Source organism: Fusarium solani (genome assembly GCF_023522795.1).
Source record: "Fusarium solani strain SB1 chromosome Unknown bctg00000007, whole genome shotgun sequence".
Classification (NCBI taxonomy): Eukaryota; Fungi; Ascomycota; class Sordariomycetes; order Hypocreales; family Nectriaceae; genus Fusarium; species Fusarium solani.
Window position 1 is genome coordinate 3,038,670 of NW_027072150.1, and position 19,691 is coordinate 3,058,360.

The 19,691-nt window shown below is 34.5% G+C and overlaps 5 protein-coding genes across 5 annotated transcripts; 2 read left to right on the forward strand and 3 right to left on the reverse strand.

Moving 5' to 3' along the window:
• Positions 1-761: 761 nt before the first annotated feature.
• Positions 762-1,280, reverse strand: MRS44_011917 (uncharacterized protein; the record flags this gene model as incomplete). Its single annotated transcript, XM_065619917.1, has 1 exon — positions 762-1,280. One exon carries the CDS (start codon positions 1,278-1,280, stop codon positions 762-764), a length of 519 nt encoding a protein of 172 aa, XP_065475989.1.
• Positions 1,281-1,864: 584 nt separating this feature from the next.
• MRS44_011918 (uncharacterized protein) lies at positions 1,865-5,307 on the forward strand (the record flags this gene model as incomplete). The annotated part of the gene is made up of 7 exons (XM_065619918.1): positions 1,865-2,223; positions 2,336-2,571; positions 2,811-3,076; positions 3,141-3,462; positions 3,548-3,580; positions 3,749-3,960; positions 4,942-5,307. 7 exons carry the CDS (start codon positions 1,865-1,867, stop codon positions 5,305-5,307), a joined length of 1,794 nt encoding a protein of 597 aa, XP_065475990.1.
• Positions 5,308-5,589: 282 nt separating this feature from the next.
• On the reverse strand, positions 5,590-6,444 carry MRS44_011919 (uncharacterized protein; the record flags this gene model as incomplete). The annotated part of the gene is made up of 3 exons (XM_065619919.1): positions 5,590-6,210; positions 6,272-6,315; positions 6,381-6,444. The coding sequence occupies 3 exons, from the start codon at positions 6,442-6,444 to the stop codon at positions 5,590-5,592; spliced, it is 729 nt and encodes a 242-aa protein (XP_065475991.1).
• A 6,010-nt stretch (positions 6,445-12,454) lies between these two features.
• MRS44_011920 (uncharacterized protein) lies at positions 12,455-13,493 on the reverse strand (the record flags this gene model as incomplete). The annotated part of the gene is made up of 3 exons (XM_046281796.1): positions 12,455-13,135; positions 13,185-13,324; positions 13,388-13,493. The coding sequence occupies 3 exons, from the start codon at positions 13,491-13,493 to the stop codon at positions 12,455-12,457; spliced, it is 927 nt and encodes a 308-aa protein (XP_046123532.1).
• Positions 13,494-14,517: 1,024 nt separating this feature from the next.
• On the forward strand, positions 14,518-14,865 carry MRS44_011921 (uncharacterized protein; the record flags this gene model as incomplete). The annotated part of the gene is made up of 1 exon (XM_065619920.1): positions 14,518-14,865. One exon carries the CDS (start codon positions 14,518-14,520, stop codon positions 14,863-14,865), a length of 348 nt encoding a protein of 115 aa, XP_065475992.1.
• Between the last annotated feature and the right edge of the window lie 4,826 nt (positions 14,866-19,691).

Here is a 19,691-nt window from a genome sequence, read left to right on the forward strand (position 1 = left end):
TATTAATATAACTTAGTTATACTTAATACCTTTAAGTATATTACTAGATATAATTTATACTTTATTTAAGATAATATTAATATCGCCTCTATAAATATAAACTAATATAACTAGTTTATTTCCCTTTAGACCTATAGAATTATTATAAAGAGGGTAGCGGCGATAGCATAAACTTAATTATAAGAAGAAATATAGCCTAAGGCCTTTTATCTTAATATCTAGGTAAGTAATCTAGACTCCTAAGACTTAGATAATAGCTAGGTAGGATAGGTAACCTTAGACTTTAGTGGTATACCTCTTAATTAGCCTAAAAGAGTTAGCTAAGAGATACTATACTTCTAGGTAGATTAGTTCTAGGAGAGGCTATTATCTATGATATTTAATATTACTTTAATAATATTATCTTCTATATAAGACACTTAAGGCATTTTTTAAGGCAATTATAGAAGGCTAATATAGATAAAAATCCTATAAGCTTAGGCGAGGATCATTTATAGAGGAGGCATTAATAGAAATTTTATAATAGTTCTATGCGACTAAACTGCATATATAATATAAAAAGAAATAAGATAATATAAAATAGCATAAAACTTATAATAAGATATAGCTTATTTTATATAAATAACTTTAATTTTAGCTAAGTATTATATAAGTAAAATTAGGTATTTTATATAGGGAAACTTTTTTTTTACTTATTGGCAAAGGGGTCTTATTAGTAGAAGGGTACCGCATGGTAGCGTCCACGCTAACCATGAAGCTATTCACGATGGTAGTGATCCTTGCCCCTGACAATGTATCGTGCATTTGATGGCAGTGTCTGCGAGCTCCTCAGAGGCCAAAATAAGGTCAATGGCTGTTTCGTAGTCTCCGCTTTGCCATGTTTTCGTGCCTCGTCGGAGGAGGCTCCTGAGCATAAAGTCGTTCATCAGATCGATGATTGGATCCGCCTCACCCTGTCTCTCCACTGATACCTCGTCTCCGCCCCATAGTTGGTCGTGGCGATTGAAGTCGCCGGCAATGACCATATCCACCGCCCTCCCTGATCCCCGTCTGACGTCCGTAATGGTTTTGCGAAGGTTAATACATGTATCTCGCAGAGCCTGGACATCTCCTCCCGGTACATAGACCGATACTTCCAGGACCAGCCGATCCGGTAGCCGTACGATCACTGCTGCCATGTCCGGGGACTCTATCGGCACCTGCTCCGTTTCCACATCCTTGTTCACCCAAAGCATGCTCCAAATTGCCCATCTACCTTCCCTTACAGCCGTCGGTACCATTTTGATCCATATGTGAACTTCCTACTGTATAATGAATTCTTCATGTAATCAGATCCGTACGATACCAGACCCACACCACCCTCTGATACTTATGTGCCGGCCGCTCTGCCCCCCTTCAATCCTCGGAACTTTCCATGTCTTCTAAGGAATGACCGCCGCCCTTTATCGCGATTGGGCCCCTAATCAAGGCTGGTGGGCAAATGAGTCACTTCACATGCTCTCCCTTTCTACGCACGTGATTGGTAGAGCTTAACACGCCGGCGAATGCTGGTCTGCCAATAAGCGTACTCCAGTGCCAACCCTAACGCGTCTGCGCTGGCGCCTCTACAAGAACGCAACGTCGCATACATCACATGCTCGTATATAGGGCTGCGAAGTAAGGTATAAGAGACTGTAACTCAAAAACGTATTAGTAGGTGGTATATAGACGAGCCCCATCCCGCGTCTAGGTCCAAAATTCTCCAAGCAGCAGTGTTTGCCTCTAGATCGACAGTTTTCTCATCACTACAAGAATATCACATCCCCTATACTGGTAATTTCTATAGTTACCTATCACATACAAACGTTACACAAGTATCCCCACCATGCCATCGACAAGTGGCGCGCACGCGGCCGATGCCGAGAAGGACCCCAAACAGGATTCGCCGGACACACCTTCCACCGTAAATACAGAGGATATCATCACAAGAAACCCTAAGAATAGCATGTCGATAAATATGGACAGCGAAGCACAGATCAGCAACTCGACACACGAGAAAGCTGCCACTGAGGGAGATGGCGGCGGCGGCGGCGATGGTCATGAGTATCCGACTGGCCTGCATCTAGGGTTCATCATCATCGCCCTATTCCTCAGCGTATTCTTGGTGATTCTGGACATAACTATCGTTGCTACAGCGATACCTAAGATTACAGATGAATTTCAACGCCTCGATGAGGTCTCTTGGTATGGTGCTGCCTTCCTTATATGCAGTGCTGCCTTCCAATCAACTTGTAAGTGAACCTGCCCTACTTATTAAAATGGTGGTTTCTCGTGTCCCAGACTAACGCCTGAATAGGGGGAAGGCGTACAAATACTTCCCTCTCAAGATTAGCTTCCTGATCTCCATCTTTATCTTCGAAGTCGGATCCCTCATCTGTGGAGTCGCTCCTCATAGTGTGACGTTGATTGTAGGTCGCGCTATTGCTGGTATCGGCTGCGCTGGTATCGCCTCGGGGGCATATATCATCATCGGTTTCAGCGCCCGTCCGGCGAAGCGCCCAGTCCTCACAGGTGTTCTAGGGGCGTCGTATGGTATCGCTTCGGTTTTAGGACCCTTGATAGGCGAGTTCATCCTTTTTTTTTTTTTTTTTGGGCCTGAGTCTTTGTCTCCTAAACACCCAGATATTGGCGTATTCAGACAGTAACTGACGTTTCGAACCAGGTGGTGCATTTACTGACCAAGTGAGCTGGCGATGGTGTTCTACATCAACTTACCAATCGGAGGCGTCTCGGCCGTCATCATACTGTTCTGCTTCTCCACACCGCCCCAGGCCATCCCGGCGGCTGCACCTCTTCGGGAGAAGCTCCTACAGATGGACCCTCTTGGGACGGCACTCATCATGGGCTCATTATCTCCTTCCTGCTTGCTCTGCAGTACGGAGGCATCCAGCACCCTTGGAGCTCCTCCGTGGTCATCGGCCTCTTCGCCGGCTCCGGTCTCATGCTTGCGGCCTTTGTGGCACTCGAGTTGTTCCAGGGCGAGCGGTCGATGATTGCACCTCGCCTCCTCAATGATCGGACGCTCTATATCGTCTTCGTATGCTTTCCTCTTCGCCGGCGGCTTTTTCGTTTTGATTTACTATCTTCCCATCTATTTTCAGTCCATCCACAATGTCTCACCAATAATGTCTGGTGTTCGCAACCTACCATTCATCATAGCAGTCACCATCGCTACCATAGTGTCTGGTGCTTCAATCACCAACACTGGAATTTATGCCCCGATTTTGGTTGCTAGTGCAGCTATTGCGACAGTCGCAGCGGGCTTGATCTACACCCTTGATATCGGAACCGGCAGCGGCAAATGGATTGGCTATCAGGTCCTCGCCGGCCTCGCCTGGGGTGCCGGCTTACAAGTCCCAATGATTGGCACCCAGGGAACATCGAGAGAGTTGGACCTGGCTTCTAAGACAGCCATCCTACTCTGTAAGTCTCTTCATCCACCCTTGTCTTGACATTCTCCCATACCTTACACACTATCGAACTCAACAACAACTAAAAAATCTCCAAGTCTTCCAAACTATAGGAGGTGCCTTCCTCATCGGTAAGTTCATGTCGGTCAGCTATGTTCCTTAAATATGTTCTAGAAACGAGAGTGCCGAGTCCCAGCACCGAAATCGCGTATTGCGACAAACGCAGGATATTACGCGTAGTTTCTATATCTCTCAGTACTCTTCACATCCCTTACAAATGCATATATTGACTCTTGTAGCTGTGGCCCAAACCAGTTTCCTCCAAACCATGCTTAAGCAGATGCGCGAGATGGCACCTCAGGTCTCACAGTCACAGCTCGTCCAAACCGGTGCAACTGAAATCCGGCATGTTTTCGATGAAAACGTAATACTATTGGTCCTTCGAAGTTATATGGATGGACTAAAGGTTGCGTTCGCCCTCGTCATTGCTGCTGCTGGTGTTGCATTCGCAGTGAGCTTAGGGTCGAGATGGTCGAAGTTGGAAACGAAGAACTAACTGGTGGTGCGCCTTTAGCACCCTCTCCGGCGACTGATTAAGAGAATGAAAGGGAGAAGACGTTTAGGCAGTTGGGCTCGCGTTGTCAAGTCACGTAGTGATGTATACATAAGAGGAAAATGGTCCAAAAGGAACGGATGAATTGACCTACCGAGTGTCTAAAATACATCAAACACTCATTGAGTTGCAAAGCCAAGGGACTTAACGGCTAAATATCCAGCCCGATAGGTAAATACCGTATACCTACTACTAAACTCTACTGGGGAACCCCCTGGCCGCCATTGTGGCAGTTTTTGGAACCGAATATAGGTTAGTCCTTATTATGTGTTAGGGGATCTTTTAGGCCGTCACACCGGGCCCCCCTACGTTGCTTGCTTGGCCGACCTTGCGTCGATGACTTCTGTGGTGTGATTTCAACGGATACGACGACGTGCTCTGAGTCTTAGATATGCCATAGCCAATAGATAACGAAGCCCTGCTGGGCAATAACCCAGATTTTAAAGCCCACGGGAATGGGCTTGCCTTTGACGGTCGTTGTCTTATCGGACTTGCCCGTAAAGCGGACCATATACTTATCCATAGCGAGGGAAATCTTGGGGTGAAGATCTATAAAGACACTGCTTGTATGTGCTCAGACCACTCATTGGCACCTTGGAAAACTTTCGCTAGAGGCTCTGTCTTATCAATCTTGATGTGGTCAAAGGGACGAAGGTGCCGATATAGGAGCTGAAACTTGGTGTATGGTATAAACTTGATAACATATATGACAAGCGAGTGAGACATGTCAAGGGCAAGAATCACAACCATCGTGAATAGCTTCACGGTCAGCGTGAACGTTACACCATATAACTAGCATCAGGCAATAGCCTGCTGCCTATGAGATCGGCAGACCAAACCCAGGTATAAGACACCGACTCTCGTCACTTCTTTAGATAGAAAATCAAGCGCTCATTTGATCAGTACCTGCGACACGACGGACTGTGGAACACGCCTCATTGCAACGGCGATATCAAAAACCAACTAGAACACGTTAATCAGCAGTTAAATCTCATCGCTCAGGACGTTCAAACCATCAGTAAGAAGGCAGGCGAGGAGATCGGCCTCAATCACAGCGAGATTATGCGATTGAGGCAAGAATACGCTATCCTGAAAGCAAAGCTCGCTGCCAAAGATCCAACAGGCCGAAGAACCGTTCAATTTAACCCCAATAAAGCTTTCCCTCACATCCAAGATATCATCGCTGCTCGGGGTGGGGCTGGAAAACAGACCATAAAGCCCCGGATCGATACCACCTCTGATTGAAGGCTTGTAACCTTGAATCCCAAATAGCGCCGTTCCGAGCGTTTTTACTAGAGTAGAGGGAGAAAATAACAACACGACAAGGACAAAAGGTTCAACAGGACATGAGGGAGGAATCTAGAGTCTGCACCGAAAGACATGTATTTAATATCATGAATGCCTCCGGCGATTCGTTCTAGTAGCGTCAGGGTGTAATAATTATCTTCAGGCCTCCTACGCCTCTCTGGGCCCATCAGCTTTCCATAAGGTATCTGGTGTCGACCATCGCTCCAAATTCTTTCGTTCCTAGTTGAGGCTCTCCTCCCCAGGTTGGATGGTGCCGTTGTTGACGGCTGCCTCGTGGGACCTGGCAATATATCCCCAGACAGGGAAGTATTTGTCGAACCAGGGAATCATCTCTTTGGCGCCGGGAGTGTTTCGCCAGTCTCTCATCAAGTCACAAGCAATGGAGAAGAAGCTGACCGCGTGGACACCGGCCTTGGCCATTCGATCATTAGAGATATCGCGGACAAGAGGGGAGGTGGTGCCAGAAGCCTCGACGTTGGCCCAGACGGAATATCCCTCCTCTCGAGAAAGTGCCAGGAAGGTCGTGCAGACATCAGTCGTAATACCGGCCATAATGATTTGAGACTTGTTGGCGGCCTTGATAGCATCTCGGAACTCCTTGTTGTCCCAGGCGTTGACCTCTCCCTGACGCTGCACAAGTGGCGCATCGGGGTGCATCTCAAGGATCTCCTTAGGCAGAGGGCCATTAGGACCACTCTCGGCGGACGTCGTCAGAATCACGGGCAGATTGAAGACCTTGCCCAGGGCGGCGTGAGCGAGCATCTGGTCGCGGTAGAGCGTCGGGTCAAAGTCCCGAGCCACGCTATAGAGGCCAACCTGGAGATCGACGACCAGGAGCAGCTGAAGAGCGTGAGTTTGAGGCTCAAGGTTTGAATCCACGTCTCAGAAGCAGCCAACTTACTGCGTCATTCTTGTCCAGTCTTTCAAATACATACTCTATCTCACCTGTCAGTCAAGTCCGCCGTCTATCGGTTAACCAGCAAAACTCATATCTATCCGGGTAAACTCACTGTCTTCGCTGGCAGCAACGGCCATAAAGCCAAGGGCCATAGCAAGGAAGGAGAGGAACTTCATGATGGCGAAAATCTGTAATGGTCTTTAGCGCAGGAGGTCGTGGAGAGTGCTAGAATTGAGACTCGGTGTCAGGAGTGGTGTGGCCACAGCTTTGCCGACCCCCCAATCTTTTATATTTTAAGATGTATATAGACTTTTGACTGCTGCAAGGGGTCAGAGAGAAAGAAACACAGCGGACTCGGCGGACAGATCTAGGCCAAACGTCATGATGAGACGGTCTACGATGCAGCTGCCGTGTAACCTCACAAACGGGAAATGCATGCGATTTCCTGCCACCCGGGAACTTACAATATGACTTAAAGAGTCATAGTTGGGTTAAATTCGCGTAAGTGGAAGTATACCAGCAGCTACCCGTGTAACCCTGCCTCTTATACTAAGACTTCCTTCTCTTTTGATAAAATACGATAAAACTAGGCTCATGCACGCCGTCGCGTCCTCTTAAGTGTGCCTTTAATTACACGATTTTCGTCCACGAACTAGTGAGAATAAGCCTCGGGATAGCAGAACCAGTGAAGGCCGCAAGTGTGGTGGGGCAAAACAGCCCGCTTTTCAATGACGTAAGTCGGGTCGTCATGAGAAGCCTCCGAGATGCTCCTACATCTGCTCCACCACTCGCGACACTATTGCCTACTATGCTTCGCTCGAACACGCCCCCTTATGTTCTGACTCCGAAAGTCGTCCCCTATTCTTCTTGTTCAACCACTCGGCATTCACCGAATGTAGGCCTGCCTGCACCTCCAACGCCCATTCTCGTCTTTCTCGTCCTCATTTAGATGCAATCATCTCCTCTAGCGTTCATCATGAGAGTGCACGACACCCTACTAGGCTCACAAATATCGCCTGGTATCGTCGAAGTTTCCCCACATTTTAAATCGCGGCCAATGTTTCAACGCTTCTCGCTCCTGTCCTTTGTCCATGCTGTTGAATGTAACGATGACGGTTGGCCATTTAAGTATTATCTCCTAAGTGCGCAAGCACCTCCAAGGCATACCTCGCCCCATATGATCACGGGCACCTCGGAAGTACGTGAGGGGTATAAAAGGTTTAATCTGATAAGAAATTAATGCTATTTCCCACCTTAAACACCATTAAATTATTTTGATTTCATCAATGACTTCCCCTCTGATTCTAGAAGAGATATAGGTCATTAACCCCTATAATAATAGGAGCTTTATTAGGGAGGAGCATAGTCACCCTACGCGCGCCGTTGATTTTCCGGCTAAAAATGATCGAGGCACTAACTTTAAGCCTTTCTATATAGAAACACGCTCTTTTTATATTAACACACTGCCTCTAACGCCTCTATAACTATTCCAGCTTTTTCTACCTATATTACTTATTAAGAAATAGGTATCTTATATAAATTCCTAGATTACGTGGCTTAAAGAAAATAGCGTTATTAATAGCTGGAATGCCTTAATAGAGTAGACTTTAAAACTATATAAATAGGAAGGACTAATAGTCTTAGAGGTATTAATAATAATTAGTGCGCTAATTTATATAGGTATATATAAAAAAAAGATAATATAAAGCTATTAGAAACCCTCTAAGCCCGGTAATTAATATCTTATGCATTTATTTATTAAGTTTATCTTATATAATAAGTTTTAGCTTATTTATAGGTACTTTTATCTCTTTGACTATATTAAATATAATAAAATTATATTTATTTTAAAGGTATTTTAATGCGTTAAAGAGTGGCCTAATTATATATAAGCCGTATCTATATAGATATTCTAGCCTAGGTCTTACCTTGCCGTTAATAAGTATATAATCTATTATATCGGTAAAAGCAATAATATAATAGTTATTAAAAGTAAGCCTAACCCTGTGGGCTTTAAGATATAGGTTATCACCTAATATAGCTTCTTTTTTTAATAGATTTAGTATATTAAGAGAAACTATATAGTGTTATTAGCAATAAAATTTTAATATAGAAGTTATTATTATAAGGTTAGCTAAGTAAGTAAAGAAAAATTATAGCTAAAGCCCCTAGTATAAAAGATAAGTCTTTTATACTAAATTTAACTTAGGCTATTATTATTGCTCTTATAAATATGCTACTAGAAGTAATATATTATATATTTATAGATAACCTTTTCTTATTATCTCCCCTCTTCTATAACCTCTGTAGCTATGGCTTTAATGCTATAGGCATAGCTTATATAAATAGCGGTATTAACTAGGAACTAGTAGATAATAAGAATAATAATAGTAAGGTTAAAAAAATATATAATTTAATATTATTAAGGCGATCTTAACTCCTAATAACTAGGTATTAACTTTAGATACTTTTAGCTAAGAAATCCCTATTAATTTATCTTTATTTTATATCTATAGGTTAATTAAATTACTTAGAAAAATAATAAGCTTATATTATTTTTAATTACTATATTTACTGGCGCTAATAATAAGTATATTATCTAGTAGAAGAAAAAGCTATTATTATAAAAGTTAAAAGCTAAGCTAATATAGCGTTTTTTTAGTAATAAAGCTACTAAAGAGATTAATATATTAATAGTAGCTACTACTTATAATGACTAAATAAATTATATTAACTATAGTAATTAACTAAGGTCTTATTATAAGTATAATTATCCCTTACGCTATAATGCATAGTAGGCACTTATATAGACTTTCCTCCTTAATATAGCCCTTATTAATAGCTATTTTACTTAACTTTATGGATTATAGCTAAATTAAAAGAGATATATAAGTTAAAGGGAGTAATAAGAATATATTTATAATAAATTATTTAATACCTATAGCTATAATAATTAAGTAAAGAGGTATTACTAAGCTAGAAATAAGCATAATCTATAATAACCTAAATTATAAAGGGAATATATTAATTATAAGATTAATTATATTAACTATAAGGTAAAGTTAAACTACCTAGCCTATTAGGGCTATTAGCAGGGGTAGCTAAGAGTAAAAGCTCTGGAATTAAGCCCTCTTATAGAGGTTAATAGTAATAAGGAAAAAAAGAAAATAAAGAGGCTAGATATATAGAGTTAGACCTCTCATAGATGCTGTATTTATAACATTGCGATTTATAATACGAAGCATTGTTAGGACTTCTATTACCACTTAATTTAGGGAAGAATTATATACCCTTTTTTTGGCGCCTTCTAATTGGATTGAACCTCGTCGTGACCTAGTTAGAGGTGTTTGCGCACTTAGGAGATAAAATAAAGCTAACTTTAAAATTTAAGCTATTTTAGGCTTAGTTTAAATTTTTAAGTACTTTTTAAAAAGATTATATTTTAAGATATAAATACTAAGAAATTTCAAATTATAATACTTGCTTGCTATAATACTTGCTTATTATATATATTATTTTTAAGTATAGTTTAATTTTTAAAAGCTTTTTAAAAAACTATGATTTAAGATATAAATACCTACTAAGCCCTACCCCTAGAAACTATATACCCCTAGAAACTATATATTATTATAAATATTACGTATTTTAAGTATTATAAATAACCTTAATTTTAATAATATAATAATACTATAAGAAGACTAAATCTAATATCCTTATTATCTTTATTTATTATTTATAAAATAAATTTATTTTTTTTTATTTCTTAATTTTTTTTAATATCTCTCTTAGCTTTAAAAGCTTTAATATCTCTTAATAAGCTTTATTAATATTAAAAACTTTTATAAAGTATATATTAAGATTAAAAATAATTATTTTTTTTTTAAGTTTTATTTTTTTTTTATATTTAAAAAATAATAATTCTTTTTTCTTAATTTATTAATATAATATTTTTATAATTTATATTTTTATTAATTTTTTTTATAAAGAGTTATATTATATTATTAAGCTTTAATATTAAAAAGATATATTTAAATAAAACTTAAAGCTTTTATAATAATATAAGGGTCTTAAATAAATAAAAAAATAATAAATAAGCTCTTTTTATAGTATTTTTAAGATTTTTAATAATAAGGTTATTATAAGGTTTATTAAGGGCTTTATAATTAATATTAATTAAAATTTAAATATCTTTTAACTTATAAGGATATTCTTAGATATTATTTTTTTTTTTATAATAATATTATAAGAATATATATTTATTAATAAATATATATACTTAGATTAAAAAAAATAAAGATATAAGATAATAATATTATTACTTAAGAGGATTAAAAATAAGAAGGTTAAAAGATTAAAAAATATAAAAAAAATATAAAATAAAATATAAAATATATATATTATTTTAAAAATATTTAAATATATATTTATTAATAATATAATTATTATAATTATTAATAATAAGTAGTTTTTTATATTTTTTTTATTAGCTTTTTTAAGAAATAAAAATCTTTATAAGTTATAAAATTATAATATAATTATTAATTTAGTCTTTTTAATTATATATAAAGTTTTAATTTTTTAAGAAATTAAAAAAATAAAAGTCTTTAAAAAACTAAAATTATTAAATTATTTATTTTTTATAAATAATAAATAATATTAATATATTCTTTATAACTAAGATATACTTAATAATTATAATTTAATTTATTAAGCTAAGGTTTTAAATAATTATATAATTTTTCTTTACTCTTTTTAATATAAGACTATTATATCTAAGTCTCTTTATAATATTTATTTTATTTATATTATAATAATTTTTTAATTTTATATCTTTAATAATTAATATAATATAATAAAATAAAAAACCCTTAATATTTCTAATAATTACCTTATTAAATTATATTAAATTAAGTTTTTAATCTTATAATATTTTTATATCTTTATTATAATATAAAAAAGCTTATATTTAATAAATCTTAATAAGTTTTTTATTATTATTAAGTTTAATAATATAGCCCGTAAAGTTAATAACCTAGGCATAGCTTAAAGTAAAGCTAAGATTATCTTAGGCTATAATTTAAATAATAAGGTATTTTTTTTATTTTATTAAAAACTTTTAAAAATATTTATAACTTATAATATAACTTTAAGAGCTAAAAATATAGCTATAAAGGGTTAATTCTAATATATTATATTACCTAGTAATAATCTATATAGCTATGCCTTTATAGACTTCTTAAAAAGTATTTTAAATATTAATTTTAATATATTTTAATATAAAGATTTTAAAAATATAAGAATTATTATAATAGCTTTAATATTATATAAGAAATCATGGTTTAAACATAATTAAAGATTAATATATTAGTAGGGAAAAAGGTATATAGTTTCTAGGGGTATATAGTTTCTAGGGGTATATAGTTTCTAGGGGTTGGGGCTTAGTATATTTGCTTATATAGCATACTCGCTTGTGGATAATGTTATGAAACTAGAAAACTTGTGGAGGCGCGGCTCTCTGCACCTGTCACGAACCCACGTGATCACGCGTCGACATGGCTGTAGAGGGTATTACGTGCAACCGCACGTGATATTGTATATTTCCCCTGAGCCAGGGGCAGATCGATCTTGTCCTTCTTTTTGATCTCTTTGCGCTATGTCTTGTATCTAAGAAGTAATCCTTAGTATCAATTAACCCTTCATTGACTACGATTCCTCTCAGCACCCAGGTCTTCCGCTCTATCACTGAGTCGTCAGACCTGCCTAAAACCACTTCTAGGGGAAATAGGTTCAATGATTATAGTCAGCGTGTACGTGTATTGATCTTCTGAATGAATGTGGAAAATCCTGGTCTCTCTAATCCAACGTAATCACTGAGAGTTGATCCTCCCAGAGCGGTAATTCCGACCGAGAGGGCCGATGGCTTGGGTATGGGAATAGCGAGCAAATCCCTCCCACCACCACAAAAATGAACCCAGTCTCTCATTCCGCCCTAACCCTAGCAGCTGCTAGTACAGCGATATTGCATAGGGACATTCAGCTTCACGAAGCCCGAATAAAGGATAAATGAACGGTTTCCAAACCATCACATCTGGGAGCAGCTAATATCAAGCAGAAGCGAGTTTTCCTTGTGCTTTCGAGCCTCCTCACCTTCAGCTTTGGCAGGTTTGGGATTCTGTTCACATCCTCTTAGGACGTAGCACAGACAAAGGGAGCGTTCGTGAAATATTTTTCTAGGACTTTCTCTTCGTAGGTCTGGTCGTCGACGCACATTCCTCCTCCAGCAGGCCCGATGTGTGGGCAGTGGACTTCGGGGCGGTACTGCACCATTTGCTGGTGTACCAACCTACACAGCAACGTATTTCGACCCAATTCGTAGTCTTGACCGAATCGAATACTCCTCGTGAGAAAACTCATACATTCCGCGTTGTCTCCGTACTGCTTGCTCACTCCGGTGCAATGCTTATCATGCACTTGGCAGATGCTGGTGGCTAGAGTGTGGGCAAGCGCGGATCTTGCCTCAGCAAGGCTCGGCGCACCGAGCTTCCTGCCGGCAGCAGCAACAAGCGTGTCAAGGAGAAAGCCGAACCACCGAAATGTTGAGTCGTACTGCACAATTTCTTGCCGGTCATTCCATGCAATGAAGGAGTCGATCGTTACGGGAACCACAATGTCAAGGAGACTAGAGTTGAACATCACAACTGTGGTGGCAGCTGCGAGATAATCATTTGCGGTAAACGCGGTAATTTCGTAAGATACTGGTACGTTGAGAAGAGAGACTGAGTACGGATCGGTGAAGAGGCCGAAAAGATACTCGGTGTTGAGCTCACGTCCAGGGAAATTGCGGGTAATATCGACGCGTCCTTGCACCTACGAGTGTTAGCGCTCGGTAATTATGCCCTCATGTTTGTTATCTTACATTGTCTGCAAAAAGGGTCGAGTTGATGGCCTTGGCTTGTTCGAGGTTTGCTGGATACAGGAAATTATCCCAGAACTTAGTCTCCAACTCCCAAAGCTCATTGTACTTGAACTTGGGATACCTTTGAGATCCGCAAGAAGCTACATTTGGTTTTCGTTAGTGACGGCAAGATGTATTGATGTATATTTTGTCGAATGACCAACCAGTTGCTCCTCTGCGTGAGGCCCTAGACTCGGGCCCAATGACGCCATGGAAATGCCCGGAGATGCCACTGAACAGGTAAATCAAGCAAATGAGAAAATAGTTCATGGCTTAAAGATAGAGACAAGGGATCCAGATAAGTGTGAAAATGGATTCAAATACAGTGGTAATTAACCGATGTGACAGTTGAGCTCGGAAGTTGTCATAGACACAGGTCCAATATATAATCATGTGGCTCTCAGTTGCGAGAGGACGTAATAGTAACAGCCAAATCCTGCGAGCAAATCTAGATGTGTGAGGCATCGACGACCAGGCAAAAGGAGAGACTCGCGGCGGTGGTGGCGCCATCTCGTATATGCATCATTACGAAAGATTATGCGGTTAATGACGTCGCTGTAAAGGCAAACTTTGAAGGGCTTGGCTGCCATCGGTCTGCCGATCGATTAGTATACAAGACTCAGGCCTTGTCAATGTCCAAAGACTCTGAAACCCTTTACCTCGAGGCAGAGATTGTTTGTTACATTTTTGAGTCAACTTCCATTCGTAACTGTCAAACCCTGCGTAGCTTTCCGACTTAGTGACAATTTGCCGGGGAAACCTATGCGTACACGCGAAAATCTCTTTTGAGTGGCGATGTTAGTAGACATTCTCAGCTATACTTTCCAGATCGGGCCTTGGTCGCCAAAGACCATGCACTTCCTGCCTTTAGACCGTTGAAATTGCCGTTGATTCGTTGAAGGACAAAACCACATGCTCATACCTCGTAGCAAAAGCGCTTCAGTCTCTCGGCGGGCCACTGGCTGCTCTGGCGTATTGAACTTCGAACGAACTCCGCATGATATGAGGTAAAGATATTTAGTTTTGCCTAGTGGCTCGTGATGGTGTGCAATACCCATAACAGACAGGCATGTGATTATTTAAAATGCCTTTTGCAAGCTGTAACGTACCCGAGGGTCTGTGATGTATGTACCTCCAAAGCCGATCCCACTCCTGTTGGAGAGGGGGTAGCAAAATCCGTAAATTCGTCGAAACCGTAAATGCCTCACACAACTGAACACGGTCACAACTCCACTAAATCAATTCTAATCAATTTGATACTTTGAATACTTCATTTCATATATCCGGAATTACTATGTCTACAATTTCAGACAAATCGAGAAAGGCTGCGGCGCGCGCTGCCCGTGCCTACCTAGCCGGAGGGGGCTTCACCAAGACGACTCGGCGGAGCCCCTCACGCCCTCACAGCATTGAAGACGTTGCGAGGCTGCACAACGCCAACAAGCCTCTCACAGCGAAATACGTATATCTCCTCAAAGCTGGAAAGCCGCTCCCTGTAGAGAAGAGGAAGCCTGCCACGGGAGGGCGGCCTCAGGCACTCACATCCGCCGAGGAACGTGCCCTCATTAAGTTCATTAAGGCCCAGATCATGAACGGGGCCCGGATTGATCCCTATTATCAGAAAAGACATCCTATCGCATAAAATTAGCGTAGCTACTATCTTATACCTAAAACCCCGTTAAGTTTATAGCTATTCCTCAACGGGCGAAGGCCCTAACTGCCTTCCCTTGCCTATCAGAGTATTATAGTGAAGTTATTATAGCTATAATCTCGAGGAAGTAAATATATTATATTAAGACCTTAATTTTAATACCTTAAGATATAATTTTTGAGAAAAAAATATTACTCTTATAATCTCTATAAAAAATATATATAAATTAAAGAGATATTATTTTTATAAGCCCGCTAGCGATATAAAAAAAACCCTTTATTATTATTAGCTATATAAGAGGAATTAGAGATTTTTTTTTTTTTATAACCTTAGTATATAATTAGCTAAGTTATAGCCTTATAATAATTAAGGCTAATATTAAATTAATAATTAGATATTATATTTTTTTAAAAGATTATTAAAAGCTTATTAAAATAATAAATTAAATATTAATAAAATAATATTAATTTATAATATATTAAAAAGACTTATTCTTAGTTTTTAAGTAAAATAAAAAAATAATTCTTAGGAGTATAAGACCTTAAAGAGTAAATTATAATATTTAAGGGACTTTTAAGATACTTTTTATAATAAATATAATCTCTTAGGCGAGAATTATAATCCTTAAACTAAGAGACTTAAGATTAATTAAAATAATATTAAAAAGCTAAAAGAAAAAGACCTATAATATAAGAAGAAAATAATAAAAAGTTTTTTTATTAATCTTTATATAATTATTAATTCTTAAGAAGAAATCTTTTTTAATAATTTATTAATAAGTTATCTTATTATAATAGCTTTAAATAAAAATATATAAGTAAGTTATAAGGTAAGAGGTATAAAAGATAAAAAGGATTTTAATATTATAATAATTAATAATAATAATTAAAAAGCTTAAAAAGAAAAAAAAAATAAAATTAAGGTTATAAATAAAATAAAAGATAATATAAATAATTTATTATAAAGTTAGCTTTTTAATTCTTTACTTAAAGAAAGAGACTTATAGCTAATACCTTTAATTTCTTATATACCTATAAGAGGTATAATTCCTCCTTTATTATACCTCTAAGAGTAATAATATAGTATTATCTCTAAGTATTATATATAGTTTTTATTATTATTAAAGAAAAAATTAAAAAATATAGGCTTAATTATAATAAAAGAATTAAAAGAGTTATTTTATAATAATTCTTATAAGAGCCTTTCCTTCTTAGTATAACTAACTAAGTTAAAAGATCTAAAGAAAGCTATTAGTAATTACTTAGAGATAATTAAAGAAGTATATAGCTTAATATATATTATAAGGGTAATTATATTATTTAAAGATAAAAGAAATATAATAATATAAAATATATTAAGTTTAAAGAAGGTAAAAGAAACTTAGGTTAAAAATAAGATTAATTTAATAAAATAAGGCCTTATAGTTTATATACTTTAAAGATAAAGCTATATAGTATTATACTTATTAAGAGGGTATTTTATATATAAATTAACCTTAATTTAAGTGCCTTATTATTAACTTTAATCTAGCTATTATAGACCTAATTTTATAGCTTTAAATTACCTCTTATTACCTTTAGCCTTATTATAGCCTTTTTTTTTTTTTTTTTTCCTTACCTTTTTTATTTTTTTTACTTTTACTTCTTATTTCTCTCTTAATAGCTTTTTTACCTTTATTTCCTCTATAATAATAATAATTTCTAATTACTTTTTTTTTCTTTTTTTTTCTTATTTTTAATACTTTATTATATTTCTTTTAAGTTACTTCTATAATTACCTCTTATAACCTAATTAAAGACTATATAGGTATAGAGTTATTTATATGCCTCTTAGCTACCTATATTATTACCTAAGACCGAGGGAAGCTATTTAGGTATAAGTAAAGATTAAGATTATACTTATTAGGCTCTAAGTTATCTCTTAATATAAAGTTTTATAGATTAATAATTATAAGTATAATATAGTATTAATCTTATATATTATATTCTATTATATTATACCTAATAATCTTAAACTTTTTTTTTACTTAGCTAAAGATTTACTTTATCATAATTTAAAGCTAAGTATACTAAAGGTTATATATCTCTTTTTTATTTTATAGCTAATAATTAATAGCTTCTTAGTCTTAGAGATAATATTTAATCTCTAAAAAAAGAATTAAGATACCTCTCTTAGAGTTAAAGCTAGTATTAGTAATAAAAAAGTATATTAAAGGGATTTATAAGTTAATTATTTTTATAATTTAGATAAAAGAAGAGTTATTAATAAATCCCTTAGCGCCTATAAGTATATATATAAAGAACTTATTAAAGTTTATTACTATAAGAATATTTTATAATATATTATTTTTCCTTAATTAATTTTTTTTTTAATACTACTAAGGCATAAATATAGATATATAATACCTATTTATAGCCTTAATAGTGCTATTAAATACTTTTATTTTTAGGGATAACTTAATAAAAATTAATAAATTAAGAAAATAACTAATTAATTATATAATAAAATATATATATAATTAATAGAGAGGTTTAATAAGTTTATAAAAAATATTTAAGATAATCCCTTAGTTAATATAAAAATAAAAAGTAATATTTCTTTATAGCTCTTTATATATTAATATTTATAATATAATTATTAATTTCTACTTAAGGGATAAGCGCCTATTACTATAAGTAAAAGTATTAATCCTTAATTATTAATAAAGGGCTTAAAATAGGGCTTATAATATATAAAATAAGTGCTTAAATATATAATTATCCCTAGTAAATAGCTATAAAGTATATTCCCCTATGAGATAAGAATTAATATAAGATAATAGCGGTAATAGCCTTATTAGTTTAGTCTCTCTTTCTTAATAACTTTAAAGAAATATAATAAAATAAAAACTCTATAGTAATTAATAATAACTTTATTTTCTTTTATAATATAATAAAAAAGGTCCTTATTATTAAAAAGACTATTACTATTTATTAGGTTTATAATTTCTTTATTTTCCTTATCTTTAATTAATATTATTAATAATAATTAGGAGTTATAAATTACCTTATTATGTCCTCTTTTACTAGGAATAATTTAAGCCTAAAAAATAGCTATAATCTTTATTCTTATTATTAATATAAGTAACTTAAAGCTCCTAGCTAGCATAAGATATATTAGTAGCATTCTTATAGGTAAATATATAATTAAGACAGTTAATTCTTATATCCCCCGCGAAAATAAGTGCTAAATTAAGGAAAGTATATCTTCTTATTTATTTATCTAAAAAATAGGGGAATAGGGATCTCTTGTTTATGGTTTATGATTAGGGCCTTGGGGATATAATGCTTCTCTCTAAGGTGACGCCCAACGCGGTCATCGTCTGTTGTAAGCGCGTAGCCACATAGCGTACAGATAATAGCCTGCTCTGGTAGGTTAAAGTGGAGATAAAGCTTTTCCAACCTAGAATACTAGTTAAGGTTAAGTTGGATTTCTTAATGCATTAGATCTATGCTATAAATTAGCTGACTGAGTTCTTCTGTAGAGGATAAGCGGATATAGGTGTTAGCTGAGGAAGAGAAGAACCTAAGTAGTATGAAAGGAATTGACTCGGTTGGCATGGACCAATGCAACGCGAAAACGGCCCCGTTTCGCGATCGCGGTTTAAGCCCTACCCCTAGAAATCATATACCCCTAGAAACCACGCATTATTATAAATATCACTTATTTTAAGTATTATAAATAACCTTAATTTTAATAATATAATAATATTATAAAAAGACTAAATTTAATATCCCTATAATCTTTAATTACTATTTATAAAATAGATTTACTTTTTTTTATTTCTTAACTTTTTTTAATATCTCTCTTAGCTTTAAAAGCTTTAATATCTCTTAATAAGCCTTATTAATATTAAGAACCTTTATAAAGTATATATTAAGATTAAAAAGAATTTTTTTTTTTTTTTAAGTTTTATTTCTTTTTTTTATATTAAAAAAGTAATAATTCTTTTTCTTAATTTATTAATATAATATTTTTATAATTTATATTTTTATTAAGTTTCTTTATAAAGAATTATATTATATTATTAAGCTTTAATATTAAAGAGATATATTTAAATAAAGCTTAAAACTCTTATAATAATATAAGGGTCTTAAATAAATAAAAGAATAATAAATATATTGTTTTTCATAATATTTTTAAAGTCTTTAATAATAAGGTTATTATAAGGTTTATTAAGGGTTTTATAATTAATATTAATTAAAATCTAAAAGTCTTTTAATTTATAAAAATATTTTTAGATATTATTTTTTTTATTTTTATTTTATGATAATATTATAAAAATATATACTTATTAATAAATATATATACTTAGATTAAAAAAAATAAAAATATAAAATAATAATATTATTACTTAAAGGGATTAAAAAAAACAAAGTTAAGAAATTAAAAAATATAAAAAAAATATAAAATAAAATATAAAATATATATATTATTTTAAAAGTATTTAAATATAAATTTATTAATAATATAATTATTATAGCTATTAATAATAAGTAAATTTTTTTTTTTTTTAATTTTATTTAAAAAATAAAGATTTTTTTAAGCTATAAAATTATAATATAATTATTAATTTAGTCTTTTTAATTATATATAAAGTCTTAATTTTTTAAGAAATTAAAAAAATTTAAGATTTTAAAAAACTAAGATTATTAAATTATTTATTTTTTATAAATAATAAGTAATATTAATACTTTTTTTATAATTAAGATATACTTAATAATTATAATCTAATTTATTAAGCTAAGGTTTTAAGTAATTATATAATTTTTTTTTTA